General features: G+C 40.8%; 1 gene segment (V, D, J or C); it reads right to left on the reverse strand.

Annotated features, from left to right (window-relative positions):
• Positions 1 to 14,259: 14,259 nt before the first annotated feature.
• LOC135507095 (T cell receptor alpha variable 19-like) lies at positions 14,260 to 14,851 on the reverse strand. The segment is given in 2 exon segments: positions 14,260 to 14,624; positions 14,803 to 14,851. Coding segments are annotated over 2 exon segments (414 nt in total).
• Between the last annotated feature and the right edge of the window lie 715 nt (positions 14,852 to 15,566).

Raw genomic sequence — 15,566 nt, forward strand, 5'->3', positions numbered from 1 at the left:
TTAGAAAACAGCAAAGCCAAAACACTGCTCTGACTCTGAATTGATAAGTAGGCATATACAATGTTGCTCCTCCTCTTTACATAGGTTTTGAAACACACGCACCAGGTTTCCTGTCAAAAAGGAAAAACCTTGAGATGCACCATCTCCTGTAGGTCATGTCATGTGCATATAGAATGTGTCAGGTTAGGTTTTGGTACAGCGTTTGTAGGTTTCCTTTCACTGTGGGCATCAGTGCACAGTAGTACATAGCAGAGTCTTCCACTTCAGCAGAGGAGATCTCCAGATCCACACGGTTCTTCTCATCATTCAGCTTGACTGACAGTCGAGGATCCAGACCTGGAGCCCGTGATGTAGACCCGACACCATGCAGAATAAGCAGGATATACTGAGGAGGTGATCCAGGGTCCTGGAGATACCATTGAAGAGAGACTGCAGATGAGTAGGTGCATGAAAGTGTAATATTGCTACCTGCTGGAGCATACACCTCCTCTCTGATTGGCTCAATGGTCTGACCATTGTCACCTACAAGAGATGCAAAATATGTTATTCTTCTATTATTACTCTGTTATAGATACATTCAACGCATCACCATTTTTTATTCAAAATAACACCAATAAAAATGTTTATGAGTAAGGTAGTTTACTTACATGCAAGTACTAAAAGCAAAATAAATGTGGGGATTAACATTGTGGCTGAAACTGGATGATAAAATGATAACACACATTACAACCTGATTTGTGTGAACTAAAAAAACATCCTCCTCTGTCTAGTTTTGAATGGTCCATCTCTTCTCAAACCTTTGAAGCCCCACCCCAAAATACAGTTGTCAGATGAGCAGAAGTAACAGACTTCTTGTTGCTGCTTGATTCCACTGTCACGTCCTCAAAATGCAGGGCTGCACTGAAATATGATTAGCTTAGTCTCCCTCTACTGGTTATTAGATAAAACTGTTATTTATCCCATATATTTTCTGGATTTTAGGGCAATAGAGTTGCTTGATGCAAGATATTAATTTATTCAACATGTGGCATTCATTCATTCACTGCTTATGTTTTCCTATTTAAATCTACAATCTAAAGTATAAATCAGCAACATCATCAGAGCCATTGAAAATCAAACATTTTTCATTTTCAGTTGATTTGTCTACACAAGGTAATGATGAAATTCAAAATGAGCATGATAGCTTTTTACACTTTTTTTGTTCAGGTTTTGTGTGAATGCTTCCTATCCATGTGAGCTGCATGGCACAGCAGAGGAGATCTCCAGATCCACACGGGTTCTCTCATCGTTCAGTTTAACAGACAGTCAAGGATCTTCAGGTTAATCTTTCACTACAGAGGGGTTGGAGGAGACTGTAGTGAGGAGGAGTAAGATGGGAGATGATCCAGGGTACTGATGAGACCACTGGAGAGTACTAGCAGAGGAGTAGTTACAGGACAGATTTATGACATCACCCTCCAACCCAAACACCTTATCTGATGTTGGAGTAATGTCATTCACTTGACTTCCACCTGGAAAACATTTATGAAAACAGGAAATATTATCATAAAGATTTGATTTTTATTTAGTTTATTAAAAATTGACAAAAGATCCTCCACTCTCAAGTAACTACATTGGATATGAAGAATAGTATCAAACTCACCCACTAGTGCAAATATTAAAAATGTATCCTGGTAACATGCTGGTAAGTGTTATTTAACACAGTGAAAACAGTGAACACAAGTATAGTTATGACAGAATGACTCCCCTGGTTTCTCACTCTCAGTTTTAAAAGGCATTTCTTTTCCTTTACCTCAATTATATAACACCTCCCAGTGACTTAAAAAACCCACAAGTCCTGTACACACGCACCCACATGCACACAGTGTTTTTGTAATGAGGCTGTATATCATGTTGTCACAGTGGGCCTCAGAGCACAGTAGTACACAGCAGAGTCAGACAGCTGCACCCTCTGGATCGTCAAGGGGACTGATTATGTCTTGGCATTTAGACTTGCATTGAATCTCTCCTTGAACCCTGCAGCATTGTCTCCAGATCCAAATGAATAACGACTCAGCATATGTTTAGGGAAGTCATTTGCTTCTTGTTTGAACCAATATAGATATGCATCATTATTAGCACTGATGTTATATTGACAACTCAGTGTTACCAGTCCTCCTTCTGTAGCAATGACACCTCCTGGTTGCTGTTGAACATGGTCTCCTGTACACTCTGGAAGACAAACAAAGATAAAGTGAGTGAAGATGAAAGTTGAAATTACATAGATGATGATTATATAACCAATGAGAGAAAAGGTTCCATCATACCGAAGCAGAATACATCAAGAACCAGCCAGATGATCAGACAGAGTAACATGGTTATACAGAACACACTGAGAGTGACTGTGAGTTACAGTAAGAGGTAGAGATCTCTCTCTCTCTTCCATGTCCATCTCAGCCTGTATATCACCATCAACTGACAGACATGAAGGAGGAGCCTGTTCAGAGACAGGGAAGATTGTATAAAAATGTATGAGTCAATATTATCTTGTCAATATTACATTGTCTAATGTACTGCAGAGAGTGCTAAAGTGTAAAGCCTACACGTCTAGCTCATATGATATGATTAGCCTAAAGAAATTTACAATGACTTAAGTTCCATGAAGTATGATTCATTTATTTATATGAAGAAAAAAAGTTAAAACATACAGATATTATATAATTAATGTACAAACACTCATGTAACCTACAGAGTTTCAAATTCAGGTCTACTACTGTCCATATAAGTATATTAAAAATATGTGTGTCACACCCTGACCATAGTTTATTTGTATGTTTCTATGTTTTGGTTGGTCAGGGTGTGATCTGAGTGGGCATTCTATGTTGGATGTCTTGTCTATTTCTATGTCTGGCCTGATATGGTTCTCAATCAGAGGCAGGTGTTAGTCATTGTCTCTGATTGAGAACCATATTTAGGTAGCCTGGGTTTCACTGTGTGTTGGTGGGTGATTGTTCCTGTCTCTGTGTTTGTTGCACCAGTCAGGGCTGTTTTGGTTTTCCACGTTTGTTGTTTTTGTATTGTACATATTTTCATCTTTATTAAAGATGTATCTCACGAACCACGCTGCATTTTGGTCCGATCCTTATTCCACCTCATCGTCAGAGGAGGAGTTAGAAGAACCGCGTTACAATGTGAACCAAAAAGTTGTGAGTTTGAATCACATCAGGGACAAATTTAGCATTTGAACTAAACTAATTTTCAATTAATTACATTTTTTGATACTTTGCAATGACTTAGCTAACCCTTCCCCAAACACTTACCTTAACCCAATAACCTAACTCTTAAACTTAACCCTAACTCCTAACCCTGACCTAGCCTGACACCTAACTAGAATTCATAACATATGTTTTGCAAATTCGTAATTTATACTACATATTGGATATCTCGGATTTACATACAGAATAATACAAATGTATCTGAGACCAGGTTGTTATACAGTAGAAACTGAGGAGCCTGGTTAGAATAATGTCGGTACTAGTAAAGGTCAATGTATTTTTTCTGCATATATCAAATGAGCAGCTCTGAGTCACAGGTATTCACTCTGTACTGATGATTCATTACTTACAGGAGGAATGTGATCCCCAGCAATCTGTCCTGTAAAGAGAATATAGAAACAAAATAAATTGACAGAAGTTTTAAAAAAGTAACTTCCATCAGCAATACATGCTCAATTATAACATGTTGTAAGGCTCACCTGTACACTCCAAGATTGTTTGGATCACGCGGGCTGGGATATGTTCCGGGTAGCTTCTGGGAATATTATGGACATGTACACCGAGACGGTCGCTGAGTTTATCAAGAAGTGTATAGGATAGGTTGTACCCACTGTAACTATTTTATTTTATTATTTTTTCACCTTTATTTAACCAGGTAGGCTAGTTGAGAACAAGTTCTCATTTACAACTGCGACCTGGCCAAGATAAAGCATAGCAGTGTGAACAGACAACACAGAGTTACACATGGAGTAAACAATTAACAAGTCAATAACACAGAAAAAAAGAGTCTATATACATTGTGTGCAAAAGGCATGAGGTAAGCAAATCATTAGTTTTGCAGATTAACACTGGAGTGATAAATGATCAGATGGTCATGTACAGGTAGAGATATTGGTGTGCAAAAAAGCAGAAAAGTAAATAAATATAAACAGTATGGGGATGAGGTAGGTAAAATTGGGTGGGCTATTTACCGATAGACTATGTACAGCTGCAGCGATCGGTTAGCTGCTCAGATAACAGATGTTTGAAGTTGGTGAGGGAGATAAGTCTCCAACTTCAGGGATTTTTGCAATTCGTTCCAGTCACAGGCAGCAGAGAACTGGAACGAAAGGCGGCCAAATGAAGTGTTGGCTTTAGGGATGATCAGTGAGACCTGCTGGAGCGCGTGCTACGTGTGGGTGTTGCCATCGTGACCAGTGAACTGAGATAAGGCGGAGCTTTACCTAGCATGGACTTGTAGATGACCTGGAGCCAGTGGGTCTGGCGACGAATATGTAGCGAGGGCCAGCCGACTAGAGCATACAGGTCGCAGTGGAGGGTGGTATAAGGTGCTTTAGTAACAAAACAGATGGCACTGTGATAAACTGCATCCAGTTTGCTGAGTAGAGTGGTGGAAGCTATTTTGTAGATGACATCGCCGAAGTCGAGGATCGGTAGGATAGTCAGTTTTACTAGGGGAAGTTTGGCGGCGTGAGTGAAGGAGGCTTTGTTGCGGAATAGAAAGCCGACTAGATTTGATTTTAGATTGGAGATGTTTGATATGAGTCTGGAAGGAGAGTTTACAGTCTAGACAGACACCTAGGTACTTATAGATGTCCACATATACTAGGTCGGAACCATCCAGGATGGTGATGCTAGTCGGGCGTGCGGGTGCAGGCAGCGAACGGTTGAAAAGCATGCATTTGGTTTTACTAGCGTTTAAGAGCAGTTGGAGGCCACGGAAGGAGTGCTGTATGGCATTGAAGCTCATTTGGAGGTTAGATAGCACAGTGTCCAAGGACGGGCCGGAAGTATACAGAATGGTGTCGTCTGCGTAGAGGTGGATCAGGGAATTGCCCGCAGCAAGAGCAACATCATTGATATATACAGAGAAAAGAGTCGGTCCGAGAATTGAACCCTGTGGCACCCCCATAGAGACTGCTAGAGGACCGGACAGCATGCCCTCCGTTTTGACACACTGAACTCTGTCTGCAAAAGTAGTTGGTGAACCAGGCAAGGCAGTCATCAGAAAAACCGAGGCTACTGAGTCTGCCGATAAGAATATGGTGATTGACAGAGTCAAAAGCCTTGGCAAGGTCGATGAAGACGGCTGCACAGTACTGTCTTTTATCGATGGCGGTTATGATATCGTTTAGTATCTTGAGCGTGGCTGAGGTGCACCCATGACCGACTCGGAAACCAGATTGCACAGCAGAGAAGGTACGGTGGGATTCGAGATGGTCAGTGACCTGTTTGTTGACTTGGCTTTCGAAGACCTTAGGCAGGGCAGGATGGATATAGGTCTGTAACAGTTTTGGGTCCAGGGTGTCTCCCTCTTTGAAGAGGGAGATGACTGTGGCAGCTTTCCAATCCTTGGGGATCTCAGACGATATGATAGAGAGGTTGAACAGGCTGGTAATAGGGGTTGCGACAATGGCGGCGGATAGTTTCAGAAATAGAGGGTCATGATTGTCAAGCCCAGCTGATTTGTATGGGTCCATGTTTTGCAGCTCATTCAGAACATCTGCTATCTGGATTTGGGTAAAGGAGAACCTGGAGAGGCTTGGGCGAGTAGCTGCGGGGGGGGGGGGGCTGTTGGCCGAGGTTGGAGTAGCCAGGAGGAAGGCATGGCCAGCCGTTGAGAAATGCTTGTTGAAGTTCGATAATCATGGATTAATCGGTGGTGACCGTGTTACGTAGCCTCAGTGCAGTGGGCAGCTGGGAGGAGGTGCTCTTGTTCTCCACGGACTTTACAGTGTCCCAGAACTTTTTGGCGTTAGAGCTACAGGATGCAAATTTCTGCCTGAAGAAGCTGGCCTTTGCTTTCCTGACTGACTGCGTGTATTGGTACCTGACTTCCATGAACAGTTGCATATCGCGGGGACTATTCGATGCTATTGCAGTCCGCCACAGGATGTTTTTGTGCTGGTCAAGGGCAGTCAGGTCTGGAGTGAACCAAGGGCTATATCTGTTCTTAGTTCAGCATTTTTTGAACGGAGAATGCTTATCTAAAATGGTGAGGAAGTTACTTTTAAAGAATGACCAGGCATCCTCAACTGACGGGATGAGGTCAATGTCCTTCCAGGATACCCGGGCCAGGTCGATTAGAAAGGCCTGCTCACAGAAGTGTTTTAGGGAGCGTTTGACACTGGTGAGGGGTGGTCGTTTGACTGCGGATACAGGCAATGAGGCAGTGATCGCTGAGATCCAGTTTGAAGACAGCGAGGTGTATTTGGAGGGCCAGTTGGTCAGGATGACGTCTGAGGGAGCCCTTGTTTACAGATTTAGGGTTGTACCTGGTGGGTTCCTTGATGATTTGTGTGAGATTGAGTGCATCTAGCTTAGATTGTAGGACTGCCGGGGGTGTTAAGCATATCCCAGTTTAGGTCACCTAACAGAACAACCTGAAGCTAGATGGGGGGCAATCAATTCACAAATGGTGTCCAGGGCACAGCTGGGAGCTGAGGGGGGTCGGTAGCAGGCGGCAACAGTGAGAGACTTATTTCTGGAGAGTGTAATTTTTAAAATTAGGAGTTCGAACTGTTTGGGTATGGACCTGGAAAGTACGACATTACTTTGCAGGCTCTCTCTGCAGTAGACTGCAACTCCTCCCCCTTTGGCAGTTCTATCTTGACGGAAAATGTTATAGTTGGGTATGGAAATCTCAGAATTTTTGGTGGCCTTCCGGAGCCAGGATTCAGACACGGCAAGGACATCAGGGTTAGCAGAGTGTGCTAAAGCATTGAGTAAAACAAACTTAGGGAGGAGGCTTCTGATGTTGACATGCATGACTCCAAGGCTTTTTCGATCACAGAAGTCAACAAATGAGGGTGCCTGGGGACATGCAGGGCCTGGGTTTACCTCCACATCACCCGCGGAACAGAGGAGGAGTAGTATGAGGGTGCGGCTAAAGGCTATCAAAACTGGTCGCCCAGAGCGTTGGGGACAAAGAATAAAAGGAGCAGATTTCTGGGCATGGTAGAATATATTCAGGGCATAATACGCAGACAGGGATATGGCGGGTGCGGGTACAGCGGAGAAATCGTGAATAGATGGCAGCATTCACACAAAACTGAAAGCACAAACCACCGCATTTAACCATTGCAAGGTGACGGGGAATATGTCAGAATACAAACAGTGTAGTTGTTCCCTCTGCAAGGAAATCAAACAGGCAAACATCAATACCGAGACAAAGTGGAGTCGCAATTCAATGGCTCAGACACTAAACATATGTGGCAGGGTCTACAGAAAATCATGTACTACAAAAGCAAAACCAGTCACATCGCAGACCCAAACGTCTTGTTGCAAGACAGATGCCGGCCCAGATGGCATCCCTAGCCGTTTCCTCAAAGCATGCGCGCACCAGCTGGCTGGTGTGTTTAAGGACATATTCAATCTCTCCCTGTCGCAGTTTGCTGTCCCCACATGCTTCAAGATAGCCATTATTGTTCCTGTACCAAAGAATGCAAAGGTTACTGACCTAAATGACTATCACCCCATAGCACTCACTTCTGTCATCATGAAGTGCTTTGAGAGACTAGTCAAGGATTATATCACCTCCACCTTACCTGTCACCATAGACGCACTTCCATTTGCCTACCGCCCCCAATAGGTCCACAGATTATGCAATCACCATCACACTGCACAATGCCCTATCCCATCTGGACAAGCGGAATACCTGTTTATTAAAATCATTTTGCACGCCCAATTTTTCAGTTTTTGATTTGTTAAAAAAGTTTGAAATATCCAATAAATGTCTTTCCACTTCATGATTGTGTCCCACTTGTTGATTCTTCACAAAAAAAATACAGTTTTATATCTTTATGTTTGAAGCCTGAAATGTGGCAAAAGGTCGCAAAGTTCAAGGGGGCCGAATACTTTCGCAAGGCACTGTATACACGTTGCACCGGCTAGATAGAACAGCACACTCCGGTAAGATGAGGGTAGCCGTCTATGTATATTTTTAAACACCAGCTGGTGCACGAAATCTAAGGAAGTCTCTAGATTTTGCTCACCTGGAGTAGAGTATCTCATGATGAGCTGTAGACCACACCACTTGCCAAGAGAGTTTCAACTTTTTCATGGCTGTTTACTTGCCACCACAGATGGACGCCGACACTAAGGAAATAAGCAAACAGAAAACCACTCACCCAGAGGTGGCGCTACTAGTGTCCGGGGACTTTAATGCAGGGAAACTTAAATCAGTTTTACCTAATTTCTATCAACATTGGCTACCCAGACTATTTGCATTGTGTCCTGCTCCCCCCTACCCGCCAACCTCCTATTTTACGCTGCTGCTACTCTCTGTTCATTATCTATGCATTGTCACTTTAAATATACCTACATGTACATATTACCTCAATTAGCCTGACTAACCTGTGCCCCCACACATTGACTCTGAACCAGTACCACCTGTTATTTTCACTGTCATTTTACATACATACATATACATACACTTCTTTACTCATCTATTATTTACCTAATACCTATTTTTTTACTTAAAAATAGCACGGTTGGTTAGGGCTTGTAAGCATTTCACTGAGGTGAAATACCTGTTGTATTCGGCGCAGGTGACAAAACTTTGATTTGGTCAGGAAATTTCCAACAAACTCATCTTAAACAAGTAATTTATGAGTGTACTAGTTTTTGTACATCCTCTCAGAGACTCTGTTTCACCCTCATTTGGGGGGTGTACTCCTTGTTAGTAGTCCCACTATCTCCGGCTACCATTGCTGCAGAGGAAAAAATATAATAAAAGTGATTGAAGCTTATTTTTTAAGACTTTTTAGAAATAAACTTAATTATTGGCATTTGAATGACAAGGGGACTGATTTTGATGCTGAATTAAATTCAGTTAAATTGAAATGGGTAATCGGATCTCCCCTGGAATTCAATGGCATTTTCCAGAACTAACCCGCTTCAGCAAATACTTTGTGAAATCATTAGCTCCCTGCTTGTACCAGAACAGGTCTGGATTTCTGTCCACAGTATCCAATTGACAGCCCAATGTGACCTATTCTCCCTCAGTAGCGATCACATCTCCTGGTGGCTGAATGACTGAGTCTTCTCCTCTGCATTCTGAAAAATAATGTAATACACATTTGTATTAGGGAGAAAATAATCAAGCAACATGATTGAGGGAAAAAATATGCATAAAATTAATACTAGCATTATACAGAAATTGATTTTTTATTTTATTAACCTGTCTGGGTACGGGGTTCCAATAGCGGTTCCGCTAGTGGAACACCTCGCCAACAGCCAGTGAAATTGCAGGGCGCCAAATTCAAACAGAAATCTCATAATTCAAATTTCTCAAACATACAAGTATTAGACACCATTTTAAAGATAAGCTTCTCGTTAATCCAGCCACAGTGTCCGATTTCAAAAAGGCTTCTCAGCGAAAGCACAACATATCATTATGTTAGGTCAGCACCTTTTCACAGAAAGCATACAGCCATTATCCAAACAAAGAGAGGAGTCACAAAAAGCCGATCTAGAGATAAAATGAATCACTAACCTTTGATATTCTTCATCAGATGACACTCCCGGGACAACATGTTACACAATACATGTATGTTTTGTTCGATGAAGTTCATATTTATATCCAAAAACCTAAGTTTACATTTGGCTTTGCCTCCAAAACATCCTGTGAATTTGCACAGAACCACATCAATTTACAGAAATACATAAATGTTGGTGAAAATACAAGTGTTATACATGGCATTAGATATATACCTAAATGCCCACTCTGTGTCAGATTTCAAAATAACTTTACGGAAAAAGCAAATCATGCAATAATCTGAGTACAGCGCTCAAAGTCTAAAACAACCCAAACAGATATCCGCCCAAACAGATGTTGTGTAGTCAACAGAAGTCAGAAATAGAATTATAAATATTCACTTACCTTTGATGATCTTCATCAGAATGCACTCCCAGGAATCCCAGTTCCACAATAAATGTTTGTTTTGTTTGATAAAGTTCATAATTTATGTCCAAATACCTCCTTTTGTTAGAGCTTTTGGTAAACAAATCCAGTTCTAAAGACTGACATCTAGTGGAAGCCTTGGGAAGTGCAATAAGACCCCACAGACACTGTATATTGGAATGGCAATGAGTTGAAAAACTACAAACCTCAGATTTCCCACTTCCTGGTTGGATTCTTTTTCACCTGCCATATGAGTTCTGTTATACTCACAGACATCATGCAAACAGTTTTAGAAACTTTAAAGTGTTTTCTATCCAAATCTACTATCCAAATCTACTACTAATATGCATATATTAGCCTCTGGGCCTGAGTAGCAGGCAGTTTACTCTGGGCACACTTTTCATCCAAATGTGAAAATGCTGCCCCCTAGCCCAAACAGGTTAAAACCTCTACAGGATCGGTGGGTCCCCCACAGGATGGTTGAGCTAACGTAGGCTAATGCTATTAGCATGATGTTGTAGGTAACAAGAAAATATCCCAGGACATTGACATATCTGATATGGGCAGAAAGCTGCTGCCATCATTATGGGCTTTCACTTGCATTTCAAAGATGATTGTACAAAGAAATGTAATATCTTTTACCAGATCTAATGTGTTTTTTCTCCTACATTAATTTCACATTTCCACAAACTTCAAAGTGTTTCCTTTCAAATGGTATCAAGAATATGCATATCCTTACTTCAGGTCCTGAGCAACGGGCAGTTAGATTTGGGTCTGTCATTTTAGGCGAAAATTGAAAAAAAAAGGGTCCGATCCTTAAGATTAACATTGAAAGCATTGTGGACGAGCTTACACCAGGCTCTCTAAGAGTGTAACGGCCGTTGTTGGTGGAAGAAGGTGAGGACCAAGGTGAAGCGTAGTATGTGTCCATATTTATTAAAATGAACACGGAAATAACAAAAATACCAAAGAGTAACGACCCGAAAACAGTTCTTGCTGGTGCATACACACAACAGAAAACAATCACCCACGAAACACAATAGAAAACAGGCTCCCTAAATATGTTTCTCAATCAGGGACAACGATTGACAGCTGCCTCTGATTGAGAACCATACCAGGCCAAACACAGAAATAGCAAATCATAGAAAAACGAACATAGACAACCCACCCAATTCACGCCCTGACCATACTAAAACAAAGACATAACAAAAGCACTAAGGTCAGAACGTGACAAAGAGTCTTATATAACACTATCAAATAGTTTTTTTGTAGGGGGTGTACTGTATATCCTGTTGTCACAGTGGGCTTCAGAGCACAGTAGTACTCAGCAGAGTCAGACAGATGTACCCTCTGGATCGTCAAGGGGACTGATTTGGTGATGGAATTGAGATCGGCATCAAATATCCACTTGAATCTATTATCAATACCCCCTGGTCCAATTACATCCTTCTGCAAAACATATTCAGGGTAATCATTTGTGGATTTAATGTACCAGAAGATGGAGCTGATAAACTGGTGTTATATTTATAGCTGAGAGACACATCTTCTCCTTCATAAGCAGTCACTTCTCTCTTCGACTGAGTAAAACTGTCTGCTGCTCTGCATTCTGGAAACAAAGAAGAATGCCATGGGACGTTAAGGTTCTATATGACATTTTGTGGACCATGTGTTAGTCACATCACATCTAATTGATCTTTGGATATTTCTTTGTGGTCTGCGTAGTCAGGGTTTTGAAAAAATGTATTATAGGTGAAAAAATAAAAACTATGAAGTTCTATCTGCATAAACCCATTTCAACTTGGTGCTATAAGGTTTTATCTGCAATCCAATCACAAGCCTGAGCAAATAAAGACAGACAAATCAGAACATGTCTTTGCCATCTCTCTCTAAGTATGGTCTAAGCTGATCTGGCCAGCAATAATGGCATGCAAGCGAAATAACAACACTGATAGAAGTCTTAAAGTAAATGATATTGTCACATCGTTGTTCAGTGATGATAGTAATTTTCATGATGATCATAATACATTTATTAATGTATTTGATGAGGTGTTACTACTCTATCTTGGTCAAATAGTATTATCACATTATTTATTTATTCAAATGCTACAGTTTTCTTAAAAACGGAACATGTCTAATTCAGAAGTGTCAAATAGAACCAAGATTGACATTTCAGAGGAGCAAGGTTCTATCTGTAATTGCAACACCCTAAACAAACTGACTTACAAATGTCTCAGGATTTTGATAATCTGCACTTTAGGTACCTTTAAGGTGATAATGTTAATGGGTTTAGAAGGAAGAATTCATTCTAAACAGTTCTGAGATCTCAAATGTGAAGCTTTGATGGTCCAATTACTTTGCTTTGCGCAGAAAATATCTTAAAGTTTGAGCAAATACTGTAGACAAGTCATTTGAAAGTAGAAAGCAACACTTTCTTGGTGATCTAGCCCACCCATTTCCACCTACCTCATCCCCACAGTTTTTATTTATTTACTTTTCTGCTCTTTTGCACACCAATATCTCTACTTGTACATGACCATTTATCAATCCAGTGTTAATCTGCAATATTGTAATTATTCGCCTACCTCATGCCTTTTGCACACATTGTATATAGACTCCCCTTTTTTTTTCTACTGTGTTATTGACTTTTTAATTGTTTACTCCATGTGTAACTCTGTGTTGTCTGTTCACACTGCTATGCTTTATCTTGGCCAGGTCGCAGTTGTAAATGAGAACTTGTTCTCAACTAGCCTACCTGGTTAAATAAAGGTGAAATAAAAAAATAAAAAATAAAAATCTAGCCAACTTGTGGTTGATGCTGGCTTTTCCATTACGTTGTACACAATACTGGATATAATGTAGCTTTTTCTAAATTCATCTAGACCAACTCTAAAAATTAAACAATGGTCTATTTTCTAATCCATGAGATATTGTAATGGCATTTTAATGTCTCTTACATCTACCTTTACAACCTGGTCTCAGACATTTCGTGTTATCCTGTAAGTAAAGACAAACCAGTCCATTTCGTATGATATGTTACAATTCAAATGCTATGTAGTAATTTGTGGATGACAATTTGAAAACATACAATATGTTATTAATTTGAAAAATGTACAATATGTTGTGAACTTGCTAAATGTATGATATGTTACAAGTGGCTGATTTTTCCCGGATTTACATTTACTATGTTACATCTAGTCTATGAGACTAAGATGACATTTAGAGCTGAATTGGAAGAGGTAACTTTATTGGCATAAAAAATGACTTACTCTACAATCATCATCATCATCACTATGATTATCATCATCTGCTACCACTAGTCTTGGTAGTATCAAGGAGGTAGTGTGAAAGTTACTGTGTCAATTTCAAAGTGGTGCTGTATACTGTACAGACAGGTGTATTGTCATTGTGTAGCTCAGTATGTTTTTGTAAAGGGGTTGTATCTCCTGTTGTCACAGTGGGCCTCAGAGCACAGTAGTACACAGCGGAGTCAGACAGCTGCACCCTCTGGATCGTCAAGGGGACTGATTTGGAGTTGGCATCTAGATCAGCATGAAATCTCTCCTTGAAGTCAGCAGAATTGTCCCCAGTTCCAAATTTGAACCGCAAAAGCATATACTTGGGGAAGTCGTTTTCTCCCTGTTTGTACCAGAATAGATATGGACTTGGATCGTCTGTTTCATAATGACAGACAAGTGTTATTTGTTCTCCTTCAGTAGCCGTCTCAACTCCTTTTGTCTGTAACACTCTGTCTCCTCTGCATTCTGGAGAGAAATGATGTAAGTAGAAAAAGAAAGGCTGTTTGATGATTTATACACATTAAACCATTGGGAACATATAGAGTGAGCAACTTTCTCTATTTATCACAACATAAAGGGATAATTAAAGCAATGGCAGTAAGCAAATAAGAAAAAATGTATCATACCCCAACAAAATGCAAAAAGAATCAGAATATTCTTCAACCAAGATTCCATGTCTACTGTGAGATGTGTAGGTAAGGAGAGAGCAAACACACTTGTATGTGTCAATAGCTTTTGAAACCACTTCTTTAACTGTGCCTTAGGAAGCATTGAGGAGGAGCTTCCACTAGGCTCTCTAAGAGTCTTATATCACACAAACAAATCGTTTTTGTAATGAGGCTGTATATCCTGTTGTCACAGTGGGGCTCAGAGCACAGTAGTACACAGCAGAGTCAGACAGCTGCAACCTCTGGATCGTCAAGGGGACTGACTTGGAGTCTGCATCGAGATGGGCATCAAATCTATCCTTGAACTCAGTGGCATTTTTACTTCCAAAAGAAAAACGGCCCAGCATGAACTTTGGGAAGCCATTTACTTCATGCTTGTACCAGAACAGGTTGAGATTTGTCGTATCATCCGCATCAACTTGACAGTCCAGTGTGACCTGTTCTCCCTCAGTAGTGATCACATCTCCTGGTGGCTGAATGACTGAATCTTCTCCTCTGCATTCTGGAAAATTATGTAATACACATTTGTATTAGGAGGAAAAGAATCAAGCAACATGATTGAGTGAATGAAAATGTATGAATTTAATACTGATAGTATTATACTGAAAAATAAGTTTGAAAAAATAAAAGGGAATCGAGCAAAGGCCGAAAAACAAATTAGAAAAAGTATATTATTATACCATAACAACATGCAGCAAGAATCAGTAAATTACTCAGCCAGGGTCCCATGTCTGCTAGTGTGAGATCAATGGGAGAAGAGTAAAAACCACTCTGATGTAGCTAGGCCGTGATGGCACCATGAAATCCTTCTCTCCTCCTCTTTTTGCACATTGTCAAACATTGAGAATCCTGTGACAAACACTCTACAAAATTCAGCCTGGAACGAAACCTCCACCGGATCTCATCTGTATTGCTGTCACGTTCTGACCATCGTTCGTGTGTGTTTTCCTTGTTTTAGTGTTGGTCAGGACGTGAGCTGGGTGGGCATTCTATGTTGTGTGTCTGGTTTGTCCATTTCTATGTTAGGCCTGATATGGTTCTCAATCAGAGGCAGGTGTTAGTCATTGTCTCTGATTGGGAACCATATTTAGGTAGCCTGTTTTGTGTTGGGTTTTGTGGGTGATTGTTCCTGTCTTTGTGGCACCAGATAGGACTGTTTTGGTTTTTTCACATTTCTTGTTTAGTAGATTGTAGTACTTTCATCTTTATTAAAGATGCACAAAACTAACCACGCTGCATTTTGGTCCGCCTCTCTTTCCCCACAAGAAAACCATTACAATTGCTCCCTTCTGAATAACAATCTCTTCTCAGGACATACTGAGGAGAGTCCCTAGTTAACTGGATGTACCCGAAGAGATCAGGAGATGGACTTCTGCTTGTAGTGTAGTTACAGCTGAGTGTTACCAGTCCTCGTTCAAGGGCAGTAACATGTCCACTCTGCTGG

Source organism: Oncorhynchus masou, chromosome 3 (assembly GCF_036934945.1).
Source record: "Oncorhynchus masou masou isolate Uvic2021 chromosome 3, UVic_Omas_1.1, whole genome shotgun sequence".
Classification (NCBI taxonomy): Eukaryota; Metazoa; Chordata; class Actinopteri; order Salmoniformes; family Salmonidae; genus Oncorhynchus; species Oncorhynchus masou.